Here is a 26,278-nt window from a genome sequence, read left to right as displayed (position 1 = left end):
TTTGCTTAAATAGGATTTATTGTCAATACATTCTAAAAAATAAACAGCAAACATGCTTGATTGTGATAAAATCTATAAAAATAAATGCAGTGTCTCTGTTTCAGCTGCTCTTCCAGGTGTAGGCGTGGTCCTCCATCGCTATGTGGGTCAGAGCGGTTTTTCCCAGAGTGGGAGGCCGCTGGAGGTGATCGATGGAAGCAGGAGGAAGACCGCAATGAGTCACGTTTCCTGTTGTGCTGCTACACTGTAGAAAATAACGGGAAGCGAAAAAGAAAATAAATCAATAAAATTCAATTCAGCCCAGAGAAAAACTGAGGAGACAATTTATAGCAGTGCTAGGCCTGGGCAAAAAAAAAAGATTTAATGAATGAATTCAAATTTTTTTATCAATTTTTTTTATAACGGCCCTTTTTTTGCTCTGCGACGTTTCTGTAGCTGCAGTATTACTCTCAGGGATTTTGCTGCAACACACAAAACAGCAAACAGCATCATAACTACAGGTGAGGGAGAAGTTTGTTCTCAAAAGGGGACACAGTTACATGAACGAGTTGCAGCGAAGATGGCAGAAGCAGTGAATAGCGGCAGTAAACATTAGCAACACGCAAAGTTCCTGGCAGGGAGGCGAGTTTATTTACCTGCAGTTCTATTAGAATAAATTAGTCCTCCAAAACCCTGAGCACCCAGGGTGCAGTCCAGGAAGCTAAGTCGTAGTTTAACACACATCTCTGCAGCTTCTCTACTGTTACCCACTCTTTACTCCATCCAGTGTCTTGCCCACAACCAAAATCTAATAAATTAAAAAAGATTCCCAAAGGACTAAATCATGATAATCTAATAAAAATAAAAATAACTCCAATTGGGGAAAAAGTTAAAGGGATTAAATGTGGTCTGTTTAACATAAGATCTCTTTCCTCTAAAAGTCTGCTAGTTAATGACTGGATTGTGATAATCACATTGACTTGTGTTGCCTTACAGAAACCTGGCTGCAGCAAGAGGATTATTCTGCTAGTTTTCCTCACATGCCTGGAAGATGTCTAGTGCTGCTACTACAGATGATCTCGCTCTCCAAATGGAATTGAACGATTCAGATTAGCTGGAATGAATAGAAGGGGTAGAGCGTAGCCGCCTGTTGCCCGTCTGCCTGTTATGACTCCATGTATGATGTCATCCGCGCGCCACTTTGTTTAAAAAAATTATAAACATACAAAATATAACGGCGGATGTCTGGGGGACAGTGATTGGCCTCCATGTTCTGAATGCTGGCGTACCATAAAGAATAAATGATGAACAGTTTAGTTTGTGCCTTCAAGTTGTTGCCCATAGGAAGACGTTACTTGGATTACAAAACCTAATATATTCAGAACGGCTCCAAATGACACAGAACTAATATGGGTGATTAGAACATGATGGAATGACATAAAATCAAGTGCCTAATGTAAAAAAAACGGTGTTCCCCTTTAATACTTACAACTCTTTGAAACATTTAACCCTTAGTTTCCCTGATCCAAATTTCAAGGCAAGAAAACCTCTTCTTTTTGTAACTTTGTATCGTCCACCAGGTCCTTACTCTGAATGTTTAGATGAGTTTTCAGAGTTCTTTTCTGATTTGGTATTAAATACTGACAGGGTCATCATAGTGGGAGATTTTAACATCCATGCTGACATTGAAGGCGATAGCTTAAGAGCAGCCTTTAATGCTATCTTAGACACTATTGGCTTTGTTCAAAATGTCAATAGTCCCACACATTCTCATCTTCATACTTTGGATCTTGTGCTGACTAGGGCTGGGTATTGTTCAAAATTTTTCGGTTCCGGTACCAATACCGATACGTTCACTTTGATACCGGTTCCTGAACGATAGTTTTTTCGATACCAGTTTTATAATATCAATTCGAAGAAAAAGAAAATTACACAACATAATAAAGTACAAATCTTGAGTTTTTTTTTTAGCTCTAATTTTTCCATTTACATTTTTCCTCTTACATAAAAAAATTTCAGTGTCTAATATTCACTGTTACATTGTGAGGACCTTTTTACTTAGCAGTTTTCCTTTAGAAAAATTACCATGTCTGACAAACAAGCCTGTTGAATGGGATCCTACTGACAGCGCACCGCTGGTATGGGGGGGTCTGAGCGGCTCCCACAGAAATATTGTAATCTGGATGAACTGACTGCACTGATTAAGTTTTCAGGTGGATTTTCTCACTTAAAAACATAATAAAACTACTTTATTCCCACTGATCACAGCAAATACAGCTGCAAGGCAAATAAAGGATAGAGTAGCTCCGCCCAACGCGCGTCAGAGCCACTTATCGACCGCGCAGCCAGAGTAGCAAAGCTGCTTCAGCCGCGCGTCAGAAGCTGGTACAAGCAGCGAAAAGGAAGCAGCAGACGTGATTTTGCTGCTCCTGCTGCGTCCGGTGTGAAAGCAGCCTGATTCACTCCGCTCTGGCTTTGCTCCGCCCACGGGCTGCTGAGAGGAGGATTGCTGCGGTCCGCTCTTCTTGCTGTCAAACACCGAGCAACTTTCTGCTCTTAAATTGTTTCCGTGCCGATGTATTGCATTGCGCACTATTGGCATCAGTCTTAATAAAGTGAAGCCACACTTTTGACCTGGGGGGCATTTTAAAGGGGTTCCATGACGCTCGCAACCAGTTCACAACAGATACACATGAACCCTGGCTGTAGGCGGGACCACCTGTGGATTTTTCCTGGATGACGCAATCACGTTAAGTGTTCCAGCCAATCACCGAAACTTGGTACCGAAAGACGAGGCATGTTTCGATACTCTGTAGAACCGAAGCATTTCGGTCGGTACCATAAAAGTACCGAAGTTCGGTACCCAGCCCTAGTGCTGACATACGGCATAGAATGTGAAGAAATAACAGTATTTCCTCACAACCCTGTCCTCTCTGACCACTTTCTAATAACCTTCAGGATTACTTTAACAGAGTTCTCCTCCCCCAAAAGAAGGTTTCACTCTAATTTAATTTCAATTAAATTCAGTTTATTTCTATAGCTCCAATTCACATCATGTCATCTCAAGGAACTTTCCAGTTCAACCAGATCATCCAGTCAGATTGATTCAAAGTTTTCTATCTAAGGAAAACCAGCTGATTGCATCGACTCATTGACTCTTCAGCAATCCCTCACACTAAGCATGCTTGTAGCGACAGTGGAGAGGAAAAACTCCCTTTGAACAGGAAGAAACCTCCAGCAGAACCAGGCTCAGTGTGAGCGGCCATCTGCTGAGGCCCACTGGGGTTCAAGGAGACAGAAGCAGACATAGAAAAAGAAGCATAGATACAAAAGGCAACTGTCAACCAGCTCCACAGGCGGCCCCGTCCAGGAAACACACAGCCAGGCAGACGAGCTCCGAGCCAGCTCCCATGTCAGAGGATGAAGAGAGCACATCCAGTTAGTCACAGTCAGAGAAACAGGACTACACTGGAAAACAGGCTGGTGATCCGTTATTGTATCTGAGGTAGTCATGGAATCTGAACCGGGTTTAGACTGCTTTGATCCAGTTGAACTCTGTGAATTAGCAAAATTATTGTCTTCATCTAAGCCTTCAACTTGTATGTTAGATCCAGTTCCAACCAGGTTATTTAAGGAGGTATTCCCTTTGATCTCCTCCACCATTTTAGATGTGATTAATCTATCTCTGTTACAGGGATATGTACCTAAAGCTTTTAAGGTTGCTGTAATTAAACCTCTGCTTAAGAAACCGTCTCTTGACCCAGATGACTTGGTCAATTATAGACCTATATCCAATCTTCCTTTCTTGTGTAAAATGGGTCCTTGGCTGGTCCCCTAAAATATCTTTTCAAACATTTAAAATATTCTGTGATGCTGTGTGGACATTAGGATCAAAAGTTAGAGGTCATCTCCTGGTCAGACCCTGTAATTCAGTGAAAGGGTGGAGTCAGAGTTAAAAAAACCTGCACGCCCATGAGAAGGCCAGTTCCTGGAAGTTGGAGGGGAGTATGCTGCCAATTGGCTGGCTTTTGACTGGGAAGGGCCATTTTGAATGGCTGCTACAGTAAAAGCCACACCAGCCTATAAGCAACTGATATCTATTGAACTGTCTCCCACCAAATCTGCGAGGGGCCCCTGGGACGAAGAAGAACGCTAGCTCCTGTTCGCTTGTTAGCTCACAGCAGTAAGAGCTTCTGATGAAAGATGGAGCTTCATCAGCTCTTTATCTCAGCTCTGCAGGAGTTGAACCCAGTCTCTTCATTGGTTCGGCAGCTTTGATTCAGAAAATATATGTAAAAATGTGTGAATTCGGCACATTTGTTCTCCGTCGTGCGTGCTACTAGCACATTCCTGTGTTACATGGAAATTAGCCCCTTATTCTCTTCCCCCTCTGGGGGTTAAGAAAAAGCCGCACCTTCTTATAACCCGCAAGGTTCAAAGAGTGAGAAAAAAAAGTAGCGGTTTATAGTCTGGGAAATATGGTATTTAGATTTTTTGTAGTTTGTGTGTAATCTGACTGAAAGGTCATAATAAAATGTGTTTTGGTCTTTTAGGGGTCTCTGACATGTAAGAGATTATTGTGATATCATCTCTGACTCATCTTCCTTGTGATTAAAATCAGATCTAAGGCGCCTCCTATACATTCTGACCCAGCTGTTTGAACTGTGGTCTGACCCAAGATGGCTGCCCTGTAGCGCCGTCTGCCTCGCTGCCGACAACATGTAATGAGGCGTCTATGTATGTCTATGGAAGAGCCTTCGCTGAGCAGAGAGACAGGACATCAGTCTCTAGGATCCTCTCCTTCCAATGATCGCAGCCTCATCATGACTCCAACAACCCAGGTCAACAAAGTGTGGCTCTTAAATCAGAAGAAACTTGTCTTTATGATGCAACAGCGGTTTACTTTGTCTTTTCTTACCAAACGTCATGTGAAGAACTTTGAAATGCTGTCTCTGAATCTGTTCCGCCCTGATTCGATATTTTTCTAATGAAGGTGTTCATTCATTTGAATCTATAAACATCTTACCTGAGCCTCACATGTCTTTATGTTCATGACAGCAGTCGGCGTGTGGGTGTAAAGAGCGGCAGAGAAGTTGCCTTTTTGTGCAGTTTGAAGAAGAGTTGTGATGGCATGAAGAGAAGAAGGGAGGATGGGTCCTAAAGGGAGGAAAGACCTTTAGATCACTTGGTTTATGCCAGTTATATCACAGCCAATGATGTCATGATCAGGGATACAACTTTTTCCATTTCCCATACGACACCGGTATCACAGCTTTGAGAATTGGCATATACCGATATTGACCCGAAACTATATCAGCTTATACAGTAGTAGCCATTCAAAATTTCCCCGCTTCCTTGATGGGCCCTTGGTTGGTTCTTGGCTGGTCCCTGGCAGGCCACTGGCTGTCTCTTGGTTGGTCCCCTTCAATTCCTTTTTAAATATAAATTTTTGTACTAAAATATTCTTTCTGTTATGATTTTCGGACATTAAAGGAATAGTACACCCAAAACATGATTAGCCGTCATTTTCTACTCCCCCCCATGCTGAACAACACTCTGGAGTACTTTTTTTATATCTCAAATGCATCTGGAGATCTGGGAGGCTTCTTGCTGTCTGCTGACATTCAAATAATGGAGGTCTATGGCGCCCGAGGCAGAAAGGTCCATAAAAGTCCACAAAAAACGTGTCAATATTCCTCCATACTGCTCGTCCAATGTATTCCAAGTGTCCTGAGTGGGTAGCGTCCATAATTTACTCGAAACGAAGTCATTTAGAATGTTTTTAGAGCATAAACAGTAGTGTATAGGATTTCCTGAAAGCGCGCGCCTGCGAGTTCACGAGTCTACGGAAACCGCGGCAGACCAAACCAGATGAAAGTGCGCATTCAGCTCAGCAAAGAACTCATGCTCTTCCTCAACACTGAAGTCCTCAGACATTTTTCTTTCGTTGTTTCTTTCTTTGCACAGGTAAACAGCACATTTCTTCTTCTACGCTTGCATTATCGGCAGAGCAGACGCTGAATGCGCACTTTCATCTGGTTTGGTCTGCCGCGGTTTCCGTAGCCTCGTGAACGCGCTTTCAGGAAATCCTATACACTACTGTTTATGCTCTAAAAACATTCTAAATGACTTCGTTTCGAGTACATTCTGGACGCTACCCACTCAGGACACTTGGAATACATTGGACGAGCAGTATGGAGGAATATTGACACGTTTTTTGTGGACTTTTATGGACCTTTCTGCCTCGGGCGCCATAGACCTCCATTATTTGAATGTCAGCAGACAGCAAGAAGCCTCCCAGATCTCCAGATGCATTTGAGATATAAAAAAAGTACTCCAGAGTGTTGTTCAGCATGGGGGTGAGTAGAAAATGAAGGCTAATCATGTTTTGGGTGTACTATTCCTTTAAGATCTAAAGAGAAGCGCTATCTCCTGGTCAGACCCTGTAATTCAGTGAAAGGGTGGGTCACAGTAAAAAAAATATTTTGGGTTCACAGAGGTGATTTTGCTGGGTGTTGGCTGCCATTCGGCTGGCGTTTCAGTGGGAAGGGCCATTTTGAATGGCTGCTACTGTTGTAGTATTACTCAAACCAGTAAAACAAAAGGTATGAAAAAACTGACCCTGTAAAATTACCCAATGGGTTACAATAACTTAACAGAAGCAGAATGTTTCTAATTGCTCAACACTATCAGCTATTTCAGATGCTGGCCAATAAAATCCGATATTAGTTTGTATTCTAATATCGGACCAATAACTGATATCAATGTCGGATTGGGAAATCGCTAGTCATGATGTCCCGTTTCTGGTCTTTTTCTTTTATCCCAGACCAGATCTTATGGAATTCCATATTTCATCTCCCCAAACTCTCCTCCAACTACTCTGGGACTCCCAGGCCCATTGACAGACTTCCGTCCCGGGTCTTTGTCTGTTAGGACTTGCCTGGAAAATCGGCCAAAGGTTTCAAGTCCGGTTGGACTTCAGCCCAACCCTGCGATGTAGAGGAGTGATAGCTTTAATGCACACTCCCTTATCAAGTATTTGCCCTTTTGAGGCCGATTCTCCGGTTGTGCGAGAATATTTTGGATTGGGCCAAGTTTCAGCCTGATCGTGCGTCCTGTAGTTGCTATGCAGCAGTTAACAAGGGGCAACTAGCCTCTCACCACCACTTCCCGATCAGGAATCGTAAGGTCAGGAGAGATTCAACCCATTGCAAATTCAGTCGGCCCTCGCGAAGTGTTCCTTTTCAAATTCTGCTTTAGAGGCAGAGATACAAGCGTCTACGAGCAAATTTACTAGAACCCCCCGCATTCCTCATGTGCAAATAAGGAAGTTCTTCTCCTTGCAGACTGATGAGTACGATCAACATCATCTCTTGGCGCTAAGTAGCTGAGTTGTAGCTGAGTACAACGTTTGAAAATATTGTACAGGGTATGCCCGGCTTCTTTTGACCCAAGAGGGCCACTCCTTCAATCCGCCTTTGTCCCTCTGCCCACCCCAGGAGTCCCTAGCACTTCGCCTACCAGCCTGGTACTGAGGTGGATGACGCCATCATCTGTCTGCTGCAATGACTCCCTAACCAGTGCTAAAGGTAGTCTGAGGACTGGACCACCATTTTCCTCACTCACTACCCTCAGCATGTGAGCACAGCTCCTGTCTAACTCAGACATTTGCATCCTCTCCCCATTTCTACATCAACAACTGACTCGACTGGCGAGGACGACCCAGTGGACCCTGAATGTTACGGTCTTTAGAACCATTGACTTATATCTGAACAATAAACTGGAGCAAATATGATGTTGCTCCTTAACAGCAGGGGGCGCTCCTAAAGACCTGCCTTACTCTATAGTGGCATCTGGAGCTAAAAGGCTAGCTACGCTGCTCAGTAGGCCAGTTCTGAACCAGAATGCCCCTGGACAGTCCAGATGGTGGAAGACAGGACACAGGTAAAACTAAAGTCTCTAGGGACAAAGTCTCTGTCATCCTTCAGTGAAATATTGATGCACCCTCGGTGCACAAAGGAGTGTTGTCACAGATCCTTACTGGCAGCTAATAGACTTTATAACAGCCACCATAAAAACACTCAATATATATCAACATCTCCCGATTTTGCTGTGTTTTCATTCTGTTCCTGTTTTGTTTGGTGCATAAATGTACATTTTGGTTGTGTACCTGTGAGCTCCAGGCTGCTAATGTTGTGGTAGCTATAATCCACCAAGTTCTTCACATTCACACTGCGGCCCTGGAAAACACACAAATATTTATCTGGAGTTTAAAAATCTGTCTGTTTTATGGTTCATTTTCTTCTATAAAAGTGTTAAGTCCATCAAACAGACATTAACAAGGTACCAGAAAACATTTTTGGAAGCAAAATGTTTTAAAAACTCAATCAAGGGTCGAATCGGAAAAAAACTAGTAAGATCTTATTGCTGGACCTTCAGCACATTCATGGTAGCGCCTCTGAAGGCGGTGGGGGCCAGCAGGGTCGGTGGCAGACCAGTCTGAGATCCGGCCGCAGCCACAACACTCCGGTAGTTGATCAGGAAGTTGATGAGGTTGAAGGTGTGCGCCCCCTCCACACACACTGCAGACTCTGGTCTGTGGTCCAGGGTAAGACTCTGACCTTCTTTCTGTCTGTACAGGTGGTTAAGGAACCTTCAGAGTTTATAGTTTTTCTACCAATAAGGAGCAAAGCTATGGATTGTTTCAGAGCTGGAGGAGGATACATCTGTATGCTGATGGACTCAGGCTTCCCTAGTTTGTCCTGGATTCCCATCTCCTTTAGCCAAGACAGGCTGTCATCTCTTTTTTGACTGGATCCATCACCTTTCTGATCGTCTTCCTCAACCTGGAAGCTACAGCATTCTTTATCAATAGTTTTGTAGTCAAGACCATATCAACAGAGACCAAAGAGTACAGACATGACATTTGAAGGGCAAGACCAATACAAGACCAAGACCTTTAGAGGTCGAGACCCAAACAAGACTAAGACCTTTAGAGGTCGAAACCAAGGCAAGACCAAGACTTTTAGAGGTAAAGACCCAAACAAGACCAAGACCTTTAGAGGTCGAGACCAAGGCAAGATCAAGACCTTTAGAGGTCGAGACCAAGGTAAGAACAAGACCTTTAGAGGTCGAGACCAAGGTAAGAACAAGACCTTTAGAGGTCGAGACCAAGGTAAGAACAAGACCTTTAGAGGTCGAGACCCAAACAAGACCAAGACCTTTAGAGGTCGAGTCCCAAACAAGACCAAGACCTTTAGAGGTCGAGTCCCAAACAAGACCAAGACCTTTAGAGGTCGAGACCCAAACAAGACCAAGACCTTTAGAGGTCGAGACCCAAACAAGACCAAGACCTTTAGAGGTCGAGACCCAAACAAGACCAAGACCTTTAGAGGTCGAGACCCAAACAAGACCAAGACCTTTAGAGGTCGAGTCCCAAACAAGACCAAGCCCTTTAGAGGTTGAGTCCCAAACAAGACCAAGACCTTTAGAGGTCGAGTCCCAAACAAGACCAAGACCTTTAGAGGTCGAGTCCCAAACAAGACCAAGACCTTCAGAGGTCGAGACCCAAACAAGACCAAGACCTTAAAGGTCGAGAGCAAGGCAAGATCAAGACCTTTAGAGGTCGAGACCCAAACAAGACCTTTAGAGGTTGAGTCCCAAACAAGACCAAGACCTTTAGAGGTCGAGTCCCAAACAAGACCAAGACCTTTAGAGGTCGAGACCAAAACAAGACCAAGACCTTTAGAGGTCGAAACCAAGAGAAGACTAACACCTTCAGAGAGAGACCATATAAGTTCTTGGTTTTATCCTGGTCTCTGTACTCCTTTGTCTCTGTTAGTGTGGTCTTAACTACAACACTTTTTCCAATGATCCATGCAGTCAAATCAGGAAATGAAACTAGTTTGGAGGAAGTTCAGCACTTCTTTAAGCTACAGGGAAAAACTCACAGATCTTTTTCTTCCTCATCATCCTCCTCTCCTCTCTGTTGAACTTTGAGTTGCTCATTGACCCCGCTCCGTTCCTTCAGCAGAGGAAGGCTGAACTCCACACCTAAACAAAGAGATGGCAGGGCAAGCAAAGAGGGTCAGATTCTCCAGAACCGTAGATAGGAAAAAAAAAAAAAAGAACCGTAGATACATAAAACAATCAAGCAGACTTTTAAGAAGCAAAGTTAAAAACGGCTAAAGAAGGGAAATGTTTACTGCCACCATTACTGGGAGAAAATATGACAAGCAAAATAATATTGACTGGTGTAAAAATCAATCTTACCTTCAGTCTTCATCGCTTCCCTGAGACCGTGCGTTGTGGGAGAAATTATGGCGGTTATGCGGTCTGACCCAGCGAGACCTGCTGTCCTGAATAACGCTGTGAACTGAAGCAAGGCTGAGTCAATAAGTGACATAGCAACAGGAAGTAAGATACCAAGTAGCACGTAGATGTACCTGATAGGAGCAGACGTAGAAGTACGGACACAGACCTGCCTTTAAAAGGCTGTAGAGAGACGACAAACTGATGGACCTAAGGAACAGAAGAGGGAATGACTTTTTTTTCTTTAATCGGTTGGCATGGCGACACACCTCCCTCCTTGAATGCGTGTACTTGTGTTTATCTCACCATTCCTTCATGAGGCTCTCCTGCACCGTCGTATCCTGACTCCAGGGGGCGCTCCTTCCAGAGAAGTTCCTCTCGGCGTTGATCCTGGGGAACAGGGACAGCCAGGGCAGAGACGGGTGCTGCCAGTACACCAGACACCGCTGGAAGGCGGACCGGACCTCAGACCAGGACCGGGGATCCTGCAACGGACACGCAGCTCTACTGAGACCTGTGAGCACTCCAATTAAGGCCTTGAAAACGTAGTAGAAGGTAACAAACTGAACTCGACTTGGTAAATTTCTCGTCACTTCTTCGGTATATTCTGTCTTTTTCATGTCATTTTCATATCTAACCTGTAAATAAATGACTAGCATATACGCCAGAACCCGAGCGGACGCTGGACTTGAAACTCATTTTGCGCCTCAACATCGGAAAATGCAAGTTTCCGAATCTTTGGCTCTCCTAATACACTTGATAAGTAAACAATGAAACACGTTTGCTATGGTAAATTGGTTCCAACACCTCTTAACACCCACCTCATTTTGAAGCAATGCTCACCTTTTTTGCATACCCAAATGGAAAAAGCAAATAACTGAGGAACTGTAAGCCCAAATTACATAAATAATAGCTTCTAGTTTCTGAATTTACAATGCTCAAAAAAGGTGGGGGTGGTGGTGGGGGGGGGGGGGGTGGGCAATCAATGATATCAATTCCTTCATCCTCCAGGAACTGCCTGCATGCTCTCACCACATGAGGCCGGGCATTGTCGTGCACCAGGAGGAATCAAGGACCCACTGCACCAGCATAGGGTCTGAAAATGGGTGCAAGGATTTCATCCCGATCCCTAATGGCAGACAGGGTGCCGTTGTCTAGCCTGTATAGGTCTATGCGTCCCTCCATGGATATGCCTCCCCAGACCATCACTGACTTACCACCAAACCTGTCATGCTGAATGATGTTACAGGCAGCAGAACGTTCTCCACGGCTTCTCCAGACCATTTCACGTCTGTCACATGTGCTCAGGGTGAACCTGCTCTCATCTGTGAAAAGCACATGGCGCCAGTGGCCGACTTGCCAATTCCGGTGTTCTGTGGCAAATGCCAATGGAGCTCCACGTTGCCGGGCAGTGAGCACAGGGCCCACTAGAGGGCGTGGGGCCCCCAGGCCACCCTCGTGAAGAGACATTCACACCAGTGGCCTGCTGGAGGTCATTTTGTAGGGCTCTGGCAGTGCTCCTCCTTGCACAAAGGAGCAGATAGCGGTCCTGCTGATGGGTTGTAGACCTTCTACAGCCCTGTCCAGCTCTCCTGGAGTAACTGCCTGTCTCCTGGAATCTCCTCCATGCTCTTGAGATTGTGCTGGGAGACACAGCAAACCTTCTGGCAATGGCACGCATTGATGCGCCATCCTGCAGGAGTTGGACTGACTGTGCAACCTCTGTAGGGTCCAGGTAGCGCCTCATGCTAACAGTAGTGACAGTGACCCTAGCCAAATACTAAACTGGTGAAAAAGAGTCAAAAAAGATGAGGAGGGGAAAAAATGTCAAGTGGCCTCCACCTGCTTGGCAAGTCTTGAATGCATAACTTTACAGAATTATTTGAAGGTTTGTGAGCAAAACCCAAATGACTGCTTCAATGCGGCGTGGCATGGCGGCTATCAGCCTGTAACACTGCTGAGGTGTTATGGAGGCCTAGGATGCTAGCCTTGAGAGACCATCCTGATCTCGTGAGCTTTCAAGGTTTCACTCGCAGATCAGTCTGGAGACTCTCTGTTAGAGAAAATTTGGAGCCGTTCACCAAACGAACGTCCAATCAGCGTTGGCTTTGAGGCGGGTTGAGGTGTGACGCAACGAGAAGCGCGACAGTTCAGTCTAAAGAACATGGCGGCTTCAGCCGGTGAAACTAGCGTTAGCGTGGCTATCGAGCAAGTTTTATCGAAATTACAGAGTATTTCTTCACTGAAAGAAGAGCAAAACACTGCTCTGGAGGCTTTTCTCAGAGGAAAAGATGTTTTTGCTCTTCTCCCGACTGGTTTCAGCAAGAGTTTGTTCTATCAATTGGCTCCTCTTCGTTGTTGCTCTGTTAGTACGTCATATGCCGCGTTGATCTGATTGGTTTATTTGGCCCGTCTATCACCAACATAGGCCAATCAGCTAACCAGTATTTTCGCCCCTTCCCAAAATTACTTCAACGGAAGGTTTCCAGATGGATATGCAGAGCAAATCCATCTGGCGGAGTCAGGTTAGCAGGATTCTGCCATAGCGGCCTTTAGCTCATTCACAGTGTTGGGTCTTGTGTCTCTCAACTTTCTCTTCATAGTATCCCTCAGATTCTCTATGGGGTTCAGGTCAGGAGAGTTGGCAGGTCACCTGAGCCCAGTGATACCATGGGCAGTAAACCATTTACCAGTGGTTTTGGCTCTGTGAGCAGGTGCCAGGTCGTCTTCATCTCCATGAGGCTTTTCAGCAGATGGAAGCATGAAGTGCTCTAAATTCTCCTGATAGCTGCATTGACCCTGCCCTTGATAAAACCCAGTGGACCACAGTGTTTCCCCATTAATGAAGGTTTGGGCCCGCCATGGTCTTATATAGACACACAGAGAGAGAAAACAACAAAAGATCTGTCTGTTTATCAGACCATTCCTTAGCTGTACTTTCATACCGCCTGTAACCAAGCGCCATAGAGAGACAAATTGTTTGTTATATTCTTTTCAAAGCGCGCGGCCCGCCCTCCTTTATAAAAATGCCGCTGCAGCTGCCCGGTTCGCCCGAGCAGTCTTGCCAACTCAGCGACTTGGTCGCTATAGCTGCTGGACGCGCCTCATCAACCAATGAGAGAAGCTGATCTGGGAGCTGGCAGGGAGTCAGACGCAGCACTTCTGATGCAGAGCGCTATGATCACTCCTCTGAAACAGTTTATTAACGCCTAAATTAACTTCAAATGTAGAAACCTGCCGGCAGAATATGTTGGCTTTTAGGAAAAATATTAACATCCAGTAAAGTGAGTCCAGATTCATCTGATGTTTCTGCGGCTCCTGTGTTCAATGCCAGAGAACAGCTTTGCTATATTATGTTATTTTTATATTCCTAAAAATAACAAGCTAAAGCTTGTACGGCTAGTGTTGCTAAAAAATAACAAGCTAAAGCTTGTACGGCTAGTGTTGCTAAAAAATAACATGCTAAAGCTTGTATGGCTAGTGTTGCTAAAAACAACATGCTAAAGCTTGTATGGCTAGTATTTCTAAATACAACAAGCTAAAGCTTGTTCGGCTAGCATTCCTAAAAATAACAAGCTAAAGCTTGTTCAGCTAGCATTCCTAAAAACAACATGCTAAAGCTTGTATGGCTAGTATTTCTAAAAACAACATGCTAAAGCTTGTACGGCTAGTATTGCTAAAATTAACATGCTAAAGCTTGTACGGCTAGTATTGCTAAAAATAACATGCTAAAGCTTGTAGGGCTAGCATTCCTAAAAATAATATACTGAAGCTTGTATGGCTAGTATTTCTAAAAATAACATGCTAAAGCTTGTACGGCTAGTATTGCTAAAAATAACATGCTAAAGCTTGTACGGCTAGCATTCCTAAAAATAATATACTGAAGCTTGTATGGCTAGTATTTCTAAAAATAACATGCTAAAGCTTGTACGGCTAGTATTGCTAAAATTAACATGCTAAAACTTGTATGGCTAGTATTGCTAAAAACAACATGCTAAAGCTTGTCCAGCTAGCATTCCTAAAAACAACATGCTAAAGCTTGTATGGCTAGTATTGCTAAAAACAACATGCTAAAGCTTGTACGGGTAGCGTTGCTAAAAATAACATGCTAAAGCTTGTACGGCTAGTATTGCTAAAATTAACATGCTAAAGCTTGTACGGCTAGTATTGCTAAAAATAACATGCTAAAGCTTGTAGGGCTAGCATTCCTAAAAATAATATACTGAAGCTTGTATGGCTAGTATTTCTAAAAATAACATGCTAAAGCTTGTACGGCTAGTATTGCTAAAAATAACATGCTAAAGCTTGTACGGCTAGCATTCCTAAAAATAATATACTGAAGCTTGTATGGCTAGTATTTCTAAAAATAACATGCTAAAGCTTGTACGGCTAGTATTGCTAAAATTAACATGCTAAAACTTGTATGGCTAGTATTGCTAAAAACAACATGCTAAAGCTTGTCCAGCTAGCATTCCTAAAAACAACATGCTAAAGCTTGTATGGCTAGTATTGCTAAAAACAACATGCTAAAGCTTGTACGGGTAGCGTTGCTAAAAATAGCATGCTAAAGCTTGTACGGCTAGTGTTGCTAAAAATAACATGCTAAAGCTTGTACGGCTAGTGTTGCCAAAAATAGCATGCTAATGTTGCTAAGAATAACATGCTAAAACTTGTACGGCTAGTATTGCTAAAATGAACATGCTAAAGCTTATACGGCTAGCATTCCTAAAAAAATAAAATGCTAAAGCCACCCATTGGTGGCGCCACCGCTAGTCAAGCACACATACTTCCCATAAATAGGGCTGAATAATTTTTGCCCAAAATTTATTTCCAACCAATATTGCGATTTTATTTTGATTTTCCTTTGAACTCATCTCCAGCATGAGGTTTCCCTCCAGTGCTTCAGTTTTTAATTAACTTGTCCAAAGACTGTTTTTGCGAATTTCAATTTTAACCTTTGTTTGAAAAAAGAGCCAACGTCTACTTGCTAGCGTAGATCAGAGTGCGAGTTGGAAGCTTCTTTTTCCTCTGTTGTGGCAGCAAATCCAATTTAAAGGTACGACAGTCACATAAAGAGTTGGAGCGAGAAAAAAAAACTTTTATTCTTGTTAAATTAACTTAAAATTTAGTGCCTCTGCGATTTCTAAATGGCGATTTCTTAAATTGCGATTATATTGGTAAAGCAATTAAATTCCCAGCCCTAGTTGACGCGTTCCTTTAATTTTGTTTTAGGAGTGTACTTATATTTAAGTTAATTTCACATTTAATTATTTGATTCTGCATTTGTTAAATAGTTTATATAATTATGTAATGTGACAGTTTAATTTATTTATTTAATGGTATCTACTTTTGTCCCCTTTAAGCCTCCGTAGCCAGAAGCTGCAAATATCCATAATAATTGTATTTTGATGATCATTATGGGTTTAGGTTGATGAAATTTACAACACTTTTACAACAGGTTTTCTAATGGTAACCACGGGAAGTTTGGATACATTTTCACTGCATATCCAATGTCAGAGAGCGCCTCCTGATGGTAGATGATGGAGTATTTCTGCGTTTAGCTCTGAGTTTGCCTCTAAGGAGAACCTGAATCCTTTCTGAGCTAACGACCCTTTCAATCAGCGATCCGTGTTTTTAATTCAGCCATCTTGGAGTCTAGCTACCTCCAGATCCTCCGGCAGAGCGTCAAACCGAGCTCTGCAGCTGTTGCTGAGGCCCGCCGCCTCCTCCTGGGCCTTCGGCTGCTCCGTCCACGACAACGACAGCGGGGAGGTGAAGAGCGCCCGGGTTTTCAGGCTCCAGTCGGTCGGATACTCCGCACAGCTGCTGGGAGGACTGGCCGGCAGCTTCTGAAACACAGACGGCGACATATGAGCTCCGTTCAGCCATGATTCTGGCAGCGAACTTGGAAGAAAAGTTCACCTCCGGCAGCAGAACATCTGGCTCCTCGGTTTCCAGCAGAGAAACGTCTTCAGGGAGGCTTTTCTACGACAGAACAAGCAGGGATTTAATGCACAGCTGGAAGAGAACAGAAATACCTTCACTGTCCAGCAGGGGGAGCTCTGATGCACTAGTTAAGATTTGCTAGTCTTTGTTCGCGTTTCGCTACTTCAGCAGGTTTTGTTTCGTTGAAGCGTTTCCACTGAACGCCCAGAGGTGCGCATTACCCAGTCAACAGGAATCCTGATTAGCAGACGGAGAGTAGTGGCAGTAATTATTATACGGGAGGTATGTTTCTCGTTTCGCCACCAGATTGAGCTGTGGGGCTGTTAATGAGGAGACATTCATATAATAATATTTTTTTTTTTTACTTATTTCAAAACATTTTTATGGCATTTAAAAAAGCAGAGAATCAATAATATTTTATCTAAAGTGAATAAAATAAAGCTATAATTTCCTAAAAATATTGTTGGTAGTGTTGGAGGGCTAGCAAGATTTAAAAGTGGCCATCAAATTCACCTGCAAATAAACTACATCACTAGTGTGGCTTTCAAGGTAGCATGCTAGGTTAGCAATACTAGCTGTACAAGTTTTAGCATAACAGCCGTACAAGTTTTAGACTTTAGACAGATTTTATTTGTCATTTTGTTTACACAAGTTGAATAAATATATATATGTTTAAGCTGCGGGGGGGGGGTCTCTCCCTTATGCAAAAGGCGAATAGAAGCTTCGTTGTCCACCATTTTTTGTAACACTCCATCTAATAGACCTGCACTCCAATCAATGGACCCGGGGAAGCCATGACGGTTTTCAACAAAGTGTAAAACAGAAAGAATATTCGTTTGGAAACAGCTCACTGGGCGATTTCATCTTTTAAAAGTGCAGCCTTAAAAAACAGTAAAAAAAATACTGTAGATTTACACTTCTAACATTTAAGAGAGGGGAGGAGAAAAGGAGCACGATAAAGGTCTGTTTGCATGATTATGATAATGGTTTTGTATCGATCCAACAGCCGACGATCCCATGCAAGAGAAGAGTCCGCAAGAGAATCCATTCATGTTTTTTTCCCTCTGGTCTATTTTTATCCATTTGCTCCTGGGCGTAATTCTTCCTCCCGTGCTGCGGTGGCGCTAAACCCTCCTGTGTGATTTACAGCCCTATTATTCATGGTGTGTTTGCTGCAGCAGACGCATTGCTGCAATGTGGCAGCAACCAGTGGCTGAGCTTTAAATCACCGTCATTTGTTTGTCAATTAAGAATTATGGCGCCTTTTGTAAAGGCGTACTGAAGTTAAAAAACAGAACAAAATGGAATTTGTTTTTCTTTAATTAAAGACGCTGCAGTCAAATTTACCTTTTACAGTTCAGCTTTCTTTTAAATGTTGTTTTTGTTAACCCCTAGAACCCTACGGACCCACCGGCGGGTCCAGCTGCTACGTGACCTCGTAGTTTTACCAAACCCCCAGTATTGATGTAAAAAACATATTTGGCACAGTTTGGTGACATTTATGGATAAATGTGCCAAAATGGCCTCTCCGCCTAAGAAATTTCTCACTAATACCATTCTAAAATAAATATGATTCATCTGATTGAGTCCAAATTTGGTATATTTTTACACAACATTTAGATTTAAAAGTCTGTACTACTTTTTTGTACTATAAATAATATTTTGGTAGTGTTTTGCAATGTTTATTTCAAAGAAAATTTTGGCGAGGTTCAAAAAATGCAAAATATTTTGTATTTTGTCCCTAATATTTCAGGCAGGGTCAAAGCTACAATGGTGCTGACACCAGAAAACCATTCTATGACATCTTACCTTTAAAGACGTACCAAAAGTTTCTTCTTAAATCTAATAGCTTTGAGGCTATAAGTTATTTACTTTTGTGTGTTTTTGTCAGGCAGAAATTTATTTATACCCCCTGAGGGTGTAAGAGGTTAAGTTCAGTGGGAGAAATGAGGCATATCTGTGCCATTACTGCCCTCTCATCTGCGTTCATTAAAGTGTCTTTTTTTATAACCTTTTTTAATGTTTAAGCGCCATGTTTCAAAGGAAATGTTGCCACATAGTTGGTCATTTAACAATATATAAACACATCTGAGAAATCAATAGATTAGAATAAAGAAAAACAGATGGTGCAATAACGTCGCAATATTCAGCCTCCCTGAATAATTCCTTAAACGCGACAAGTTAGAAGAACTCTGCTTTAATGGAAGTGTGAAAAGCTTCCTTTCCTTCATTCCTTCCTTTCCTGCTTTCCTTCCTTTCCTGCTTTCCTTCCTTTCCTGCTTTCCTTCCTTTCCTGCTTTCCTTCCTTTCCTGCGTTCCTTCCTTTCCTGCTTTCCTTCCTTTCCTTCCTTTCCTGCTTTCCTTCCTTTCCTGCTTTCCTTCCATTCCTTCCTTTCCTGCGTTCCTTCCTTTCCTGCTTTCCTTCATTTCCTTCCTTTCCTGCTTTCCTTCCTTTCCTGCTTTTCTTCCTTTCCTGCTTTCCTTCCTTTCCTGCTTTCCTTCCTTTCCTGCTTTCCTTCCATTCCTTCCTTTCCTGCATTCCTTCCTTTCCTGCTTGCCTTCCATTCCTTCTTTTCCTTCCTTTCCTGCTTTCCTTCCTTTCCTGCCTTCCTTCCTTTCCTTCCATTCCTGCTTTCCTTCCTTTCCTGCGTTCCTTCCATTCCTGCTTTCCTTCCTTTCCTGCGTTCCTTCCATTCCTGCTTTCCTTCCTTTCCTGCGTTCCTTCCATTCCTTCCTTTCCTGCTTTCCTTCCATTCCTTCCTTTCCTGCTTTCCTTCCTTTCTTCCTTTCCTGCCTTCCTTCCTTTGCTTCCATTCCTGCTTTCCTTCCTTTCCTGCGTTCCTTCCATTCCTGCTTTCCTTCCTTTCCTGCGTTCCTTCCATTCCTTCCTTTCCTGCTTTCCTTCATTTCCTTCCTTTCCTGCTTTCCTTCCTTTCCTGCTTTCCTTCCATTCCTTCCTTTCCTGCGTTCCTTCCTTTCCTGCTTTCCTTCATTTCCTTCCTTTCCTGCTTTCCTTCCTTTCCTGCTTTTCTTCCTTTCCTGCTTTCCTTCCTTTCCTGCTTTCCTTCCTTTCCTGCTTTCCTTCCATTCCTTCCTTTCCTGCGTTCCTTCCTTTCCTGCGTTCCTTCCTTTCCTGCTTGCCTTCCAATCCTTCCTTTCCTGCGTTCCTTCCATTCCTTCCTTTCCTGCTTTCCTTCCATTCCTTCCTTTCCTGCTTTCCTGCTTTCCTTCCTTTCTTCCTTTCCTGCCTTCCTTCCTTTGCTTCCATTCCTGCTTTCCTTCCTTTCCTGCGTTCCTTCCATTCCTGCTTTCCTTCCTTTCCTGCGTTCCTTCCATTCCTTCCTTTCCTGCTTTCCTTCATTTCCTTCCTTTCCTGCTTTCCTTCCTTTCCTGCTTTCCTTCCATTCCTTCCTTTCCTGCGTTCCTTCCTTTCCTGCTTTCCTTCATTTCCTTCCTTTCCTGCTTTCCTTCCTTTCCTGCTTTTCTTCCTTTCCTGCTTTCCTTCCTTTCCTGCTTTCCTTCCTTTCCTGCTTTCCTTCCATTCCTTCCTTTCCTGCGTTCCTTCCTTTCCTGCGTTCCTTCCTTTCCTGCTTGCCTTCCAATCCTTCTTTTCCTTCCTTTCCTGCTTTCCTTCCTTTCCTGCCTTCCTTCCATTCCTGCTTTCCTTCCTTTCCTGCGTTCCTTCCATTCCTTCCTTTCCTGCTTTCCTTCCATTCCTTCCTTTCCTGCTTTCCTTCCTTTCCTGCTTTCCTTCCTTTCTTCCTTTCCTGCCTTCCTTCCTTTCCTGCCTTCCTTCCTTTCCTTCCTTTCCTGCTTTCCTTCCTTTCCTGCTTTCCTTCCTTTCCTGCTTTCCTTCCATTCCTTCCTTTCCTGCGTTCCTTCCTTTCCTGCTTTCCTTCCTTTCCTGCTTTCCTTCCATTCCTTCCTTTCCTGCTTTCCTTCCTTTCCTGCCTTCCTTCCTTTCCTTCCATTCCTGCTTTCCTTCCTTTCCTTCCTTTCCTGCGTTCCTTCCATTCCTGCTTTCCTTCCTTTCCTGCGTTCCTTCCATTCCTGCTTTCCTTCCTTTCCTGAGTTCCTTCCATTCCTTCCTTTCCTGCTTTCCTTCCATTCCTTCCTTTCCTGCTTTCCTTCCTTTCTTCCTTTCCTGCCTTCCTTCCTTTCCTTCCATTCCTGCTTTCCTTCCTTTCCTGCGTTCCTTCCATTCCTGCTTTCCTTCCTTTCCTGCGTTCCTTCCATTCCTTCCTTTCCTGCTTTCCTTCATTTCCTTCCTTTCCTGCTTTCCTTCCTTTCCTGCTTTCCTTCCTTTCCTGCTTTCCTTCCATTCCTTCCTTTCCTGCGTTCCTTCCTTTCCTGCTTTCCTTCATTTCCTTCCTTTCCTGCTTTCCTTCCTTTCCTGCTTTTCTTCCTTTCCTGCTTTCCTTCCTTTCCTGCTTTCCTTCCTTTCCTGCTTTCCTTCCATTCCTTCCTTTCCTGCGTTCCTTCCTTTCCTGCTTGCCTTCCAATCCTTCTTTTCCTTCCTTTCCTGCTTTCCTTCCTTTCCTGCCTTCCTTCCATTCCTGCTTTCCTTCCTTTCCTGCGTTCCTTCCATTCCTGCTTTCCTTCCTTTCCTGCGTTCCTTCCATTCCTGCTTTCCTTCCTTTCCTGCGTTCCTTCCATTCCTTCCTTTCCTGCTTTCCTTCCATTCCTTCCTTTCCTCCTTTCCTTCCTTTCCTGCTTTCCTTCCTTTCTTCCTTTCCTGCCTTCCTTCCTTTCCTGCCTTCCTTCCTTTCCTTCCATTCCTGCTTTCCTTCCTTTCCTGCTTTCCTTCCTTTCCTGCTTTCCTTCCATTCCTTCCTTTCCTGCGTTCCTTCCTTTCCTGCTTTCCTTCCTTTCCTTCATTTCCTTCCTTTCCTGCTTTCCTTCCTTTCCTTCCATTCCTGCTTTCCTTCCTTTCCTGCGTTCCTTCCATTCCTTCCTTTCCTGCTTTCCTTCCTTACTTCCTTTCCTTCCATTCCTGCTTTCCTTCCTTTCCTGCGTTCCTTCCATTCCTTCCTTTCCTGCTTTCCTTCCATTCCTGCTTTCCTTCCTTTCCTGCTTTCCTTCCGTTCCTGCGTTCCTTCCATTCCTGCTTTCCTTCCTTTCCTGCGTTCCTTCCATTCCTGCTTTCCTTCCTTTCCTGCTTTCCTTCTGTTCCTGCGTTCCTTCCTTTCCTGCTTTCCTTCCTTTCCTGCGTTCCTTCCATTCCTGCTTTCCTTCCTTTCCTGCGTTCCTTCCATTCCTTCCTTTCCTGCTTTCCTTCCATTCCTGCTTTCCTTCCTTTCCTGCTTTCCTTCCGTTCCTGCGTTCCTTCCGTTCCTTCCTTTCCTGCTTTCCTTCCATTTCTGCTTTCCTTCCTTTCCTGCTTTCCTTCCGTTCCTGCGTTCCTTCCATTCCTTCTTTTCCTGCTTTCCTTCCATTCCTTCCTTTTCTGCTTTCCTTCCATTCCTGCTTTCCTTCCATTCCTGCTTTCCTTCCTTTCCTGCTTTCCTTCCTTTCCTGCTTTCCTTCCATTCCTGCTTTCCTTCCTTTCCTGCTTTCCTTCCTTTCCTGCGTTCCTTCCATTCCTTCCTTTCCTGCTTTCCTTCCATTCCTGCTTTCCTTCCTTTCCTGCTTTCCTTCCTTTCCTGCTTTCCTTCCTTTCCTGCTTTCCTTCCTTTCCTGCGTTCCTTCCATTCCTTCCTTTCCTGCTTTCCTTCCATTCCTGCTTTCCTTCCTTTCCTGCTTTCCTTCCTTTCCTGCGTTCCTTCCATTCCTTCCTTTCCTGCTTTCCTTCCATTCCTGCTTTCCTTCCATTCCTGCTTTCCTTCCTTTCCTGCTTTCCTTCCTTTCCTGCTTTCCTTCCTTTCCTGCGTTCCTTCCATTCCTTCCTTTCCTGCTTTCCTTCCTTTCCTGCGTTCCTTCCATTCCTTCCTTTCCTGCTTTCCTTCCATTCCTGCTTTCCTTCCTTTCCTGCTTTCCTTCCTTTCCTGCGTTCCTTCCATTCCTTCCTTTCCTGCTTTCCTTCCATTCCTGCTTTCCTTCCTTTCCTGCTTTCCTTCCTTTCCTGCTTTCCTTCCATTCCTGCTTTCCTTCCTTTCCTGCTTTCCTTCCTTTCCTGCGTTCCTTCCATTCCTTCTTTCCTTCCATTCCTGCTTTCCTTCCATTCCTGCTTTCCTTCCTTTCCTGCTTTCCTTCCATTCCTGCTTTCCTTCCTTTCCTGCTTTCCTTCCTTTCCTGCGTTCCTTCCATTCCTTCCTTTCCTGCTTTCCTTCCATTCCTGCTTTCCTTCCTTTCCTGCTTTCCTTCCTTTCCTGCTTTCCTTCCATTCCTTCCTTTCCTGCTTTCCTTCCATTCCTGCTTTCCTTCCTTTCCTGCTTTCCTTCCATTCCTGCTTTCCTTCCATTCCTGCTTTCCTTCCATTCCTGCTTTCCTTCCTTTCCTGCTTTCCTTCCATTCCTGCTTTCCTTCCATTCCTGCTTTCCTTCCTTTCCTGCTTTCCTTCCTTTCCTGCGTTCCTTCCATTCCTTCCTTTCCTTCTCTTTCTGCTTTAAGGTAGTTTCACTCTCATTTAACCCCCCCCACCTCTCATTTGCCCCCCCCTTTCATCGTATGAAAAGAGAACACACCGCCCCGCCCCTCCTGGTTGCTGACCAACTTCAGCTGTTAATGCATTTGAACCATTTATCATTTAAGCTGAATGTATTGATGTTGATTTAATGTTACTGCTGTTCTCATCACACCCGCTGCTTTTCTAACAGACATTAGTGAAAGTATTAACATCTGGCCGATCCTGGCCAATCTCATTCAACTAAGGACACTAAATTGATTTCACCTCTGATTTTGAATAAGTTAAATAATTAACTATATAATTCTAGTTTTAGTTCATCATTTATTCACTATCTGCAGGATATTATTTTACAGAACACAGCTCTGTTAATCTAAAGGTTTTAGACTGTTTAAACTGTTCTGTTATTTTTTTGTTTTTCTATTTAATCCCTACAGATCCTTCTACATCTGCATCCACTGCTAAGGATTTCCCATCCACTCCCTCATCAGGCTCCAGCTATCCAGATGGATCAACAGCGCCTCCAACTGACCCAGCTGAATGGTCAGGGTTCCTCTGAGACTCAGAAAGGACAGAGAACAGGGCCAGCGCCGATAGGAGACACCTTAACATTGCCGATGGGAGCGATCTGGCATTAGAGTCTTCCTGAACTTCCCCTTTGAGCTTCTGACATAGCTCTGCCAAAACTAGATGTGGAGCTTTAGCCAGATCTCTGGGTAGCTGTCAGGATGGCCTGCTCTCTGCCTGACAGGACAGGTGCCTCAGCAGAGAGCAGCTTTTTAAGCTCAGATTAACCCTAGCTGTTCTTATATTTGCTTTCATTATTTAAGTGTCTTTTTTTAACATTGTATTTTTGATTATTATTATTAATGTTTTTCTATTTTGGTTTTATTTTAAATATTGAACATTTAACATTTCATTGTATTCAAAAGTTTTAATAAAACAAAGTATTGTGTTTATTTATTTGGTGTATTATTGCCTCTATCGTCATAATGTGATATCTGTGTCAGTAATATTCTAGTGGGGGGGCTGCTTAGGGCCCCCAAGAGGCTGGGGCCGGCACTGATGCTTCTACTTGCGTAGAGGGCGGCCATTTTGGGTCAGACCACCGTTCTGACAGCGCCTGTCTGAACGGTGGTCTGATCCAAGATGGCCGCCCTCTAGGTCCGTCAGCCAGCGTCCAATGAGGCTTCTATGACCCGTAGACGGTCGGTACCTGAGCGCCGCGGGCTCCGGGTGGCCGGTCCCCCGCTGTCCTCTCCGCGGCCATCAGCCTCAGCAGAGCGGACCTCTCCTCCCGAACCCCCCGGTCCTCCTCCACAACTAAGACCTTCGTGGGGCGGCTGAGCGCGGTCTCCCACGTCACGAAGGGGTTCCTGCGGGTGCCTCTGCTCCTGGAGCCGCGGTGGAGGCCGGGGGCAGAGGCCGCAGAAGAGGCGCTCTCCGCGGGACTCTCCGCTGCATTTCGGGCTCTTTTCCTCTTCAGCCGGACGGTGTCGGAGGGCCGCTTGCAGCCGGAGTAGGAGTCGCTCTGCTGGGCCATGTCTGTTTGGTTCTGCCGCCTTCGGCTTCTTCTTCTCCTGCTCCTCAATTGGTTGCCAGGGAAACGGCGCCCTGCCGCCCCCTGCTGGACGGGGGCGTAAAACACTGAAACCTTTTAATATAGATCTGCGATTAAAATGATTAGTTTAATATTTTTACATTCAGTTAATTCAGTTTTTTAAAAAATATACATATATAATAAACATAAATATTACATGTTTTTTGATAGAACTTAAAATTTTCTAATTTATTTTAGTTAACCGTCTGAATCCTCTTAATGATTCTTCCCTAATTCTAACCCGATTTATTATTTTACCAACACACCTTTCATTTCAGTATGGTACGTGTTGTTAAATTATTTTTTTTATTATTAATATGTATTATTACTTTAATTGTTTTCCATAAAATGTTGGGTATGCGTCACGAGTTTCCTGTTCCTGGAATAATCAGCTGATATTCATACAGAACCTATTATATGTGTATTTTTCTGTCTCTAAATTAGAAAAAAGAAAATTCAATAAATCTGGGATAAATGAAATTTCAAATAAATAAATAATAAATTAAAGTAATACATTTCAAATAAAATAAGTACCTTCAATCACAAAACGACCACCTTTAAAGTTTAATTATTTTAATTAACAGTTTGCTTTAACAGAGTTTTTTAAACACTGTTGATTTAGTGAATTTATTTTTCGCAGGTCACCCGCGGCCCAGATGACCTGTTTATCTTTCTGAATCATGAAAGCTGAACACAGCAGGTGGTCCAATCCTCAGGTGATGTTCTCCCTTCTGCAGAGGTTGGTACGCATGGTTGGAATAAAATGCACCTGCTCTACGGAGTTAACTTTGCTCTATTATTGTTGCAAACAGAGAACCCATGATTTAAATGGAAACAAAGGGAAAAAAAGCAATCCAGAAATGAAACACTGAAAAACTCCTCAACCAGAAATAACTGATGTTTTCTTAAATTTTCTTTTATTATCCCATTTTTCCCATTATTTTCTTCCCACTTTTAATTTTTCTAAATATTTTTCCTTTTTTGCGATCAAAAAGGGCGCCTTTTCTCTGAGCTGATGACGATCCTACATCCAAAACAACTTTTTCAATTGTATCGATTTTTATTTTATTTAAAAATTCAGATGCCATTTGCTTAAAAATATACACTCACCGGCCACTTTATTAGGTACACCTGTCCAACTGCTCGTTAACACTTAATTTCTAAGCAGCCAATCACATGGCGGCAGCTCAGTGCATTTAGGCGTGTAGACATGGTCAAGACAATCTCCTGCAGTTCAAAGCGAGCATCAGTATGGGGAAGAAAGGTGATTTGAGTGACTTTGAACGTGGCATGATTGTTGGTGCCAGAAGGGCTGGTCTGAGTATTTCAGAAACTGCTGATCTACTGGGATTTTCACGCACAACCATCTCTAGGGTTTACAGAGAATGGTCCGAAAAAGAAAAAAACATCCAGTGAGCGGCAGTTCTGTGGGCGGAAATGCCTTGTTGATGCCAGAGGTCAGAGGAGAATGGCCAGACTGGTTCGAGCTGATAGAAGGGCAACAGTGACTCAAATAACCACCCGTTACAACCAAGGTGGGCAGAAGAGCATCTCTGAACGCACAGTACGTGGAACTTTGAGGCAGATGGGCTACAGCAGCAGAAGACCACACCGGGTGCCACTCCTTTCAGCTAAGAACAGGAAACTGAGGCTACAATTTGCACAAGCTCATGGAAATTGGACCATAGAAGATTGGAAAAACGTTGCCTGGTCTGATGAGTCTCGATTTCTGCTGCGACATTCGGATGGTAGGGTCAGAATTTGGCGTCTACAACATGAAAGCATGGATCCATCCTGCCTTGTATCAGCGGTTCAGGCTGGTGGTGGTGGTGTCATGGTGTGGGGAATATTTTCTTGGCATTCTTTGGGCCCCTTGGTAC

At 43.8% G+C, this 26,278-nt stretch overlaps 1 protein-coding gene across 1 annotated transcript; it reads right to left on the bottom strand.

The window, feature by feature from the left end:
* LOC119779580 (protein downstream neighbor of son homolog) lies at nt 1–24,387 on the bottom strand. Its single transcript, XM_038279252.1, has 12 exons — nt 24,015–24,387; nt 16,213–16,275; nt 15,954–16,139; nt 10,597–10,775; nt 10,425–10,500; nt 10,252–10,354; nt 9,930–10,032; nt 8,704–8,832; nt 8,413–8,611; nt 8,150–8,219; nt 5,006–5,136; nt 1–244 (listed from the first exon to the last, which is right to left on the bottom strand). The coding sequence occupies exons 1-12, from the start codon at nt 24,339–24,341 to the stop codon at nt 101–103; spliced, it is 1,710 nt and encodes a 569-aa protein (XP_038135180.1). The 5' UTR covers nt 24,342–24,387; the 3' UTR covers nt 1–100.
* Between the last annotated feature and the right edge of the window lie 1,891 nt (nt 24,388–26,278).

The sequence above is a fragment of the Cyprinodon tularosa genome, unplaced genomic scaffold, assembly GCF_016077235.1.
Source record: "Cyprinodon tularosa strain WSP-4 unplaced genomic scaffold, ASM1607723v1 ctg1496, whole genome shotgun sequence".
NCBI classification, from domain to species: Eukaryota; Metazoa; Chordata; class Actinopteri; order Cyprinodontiformes; family Cyprinodontidae; genus Cyprinodon; species Cyprinodon tularosa.
Note: the sequence above shows the minus strand (reverse complement) of the source record. Positions and strands in the feature narration are given on the sequence as shown.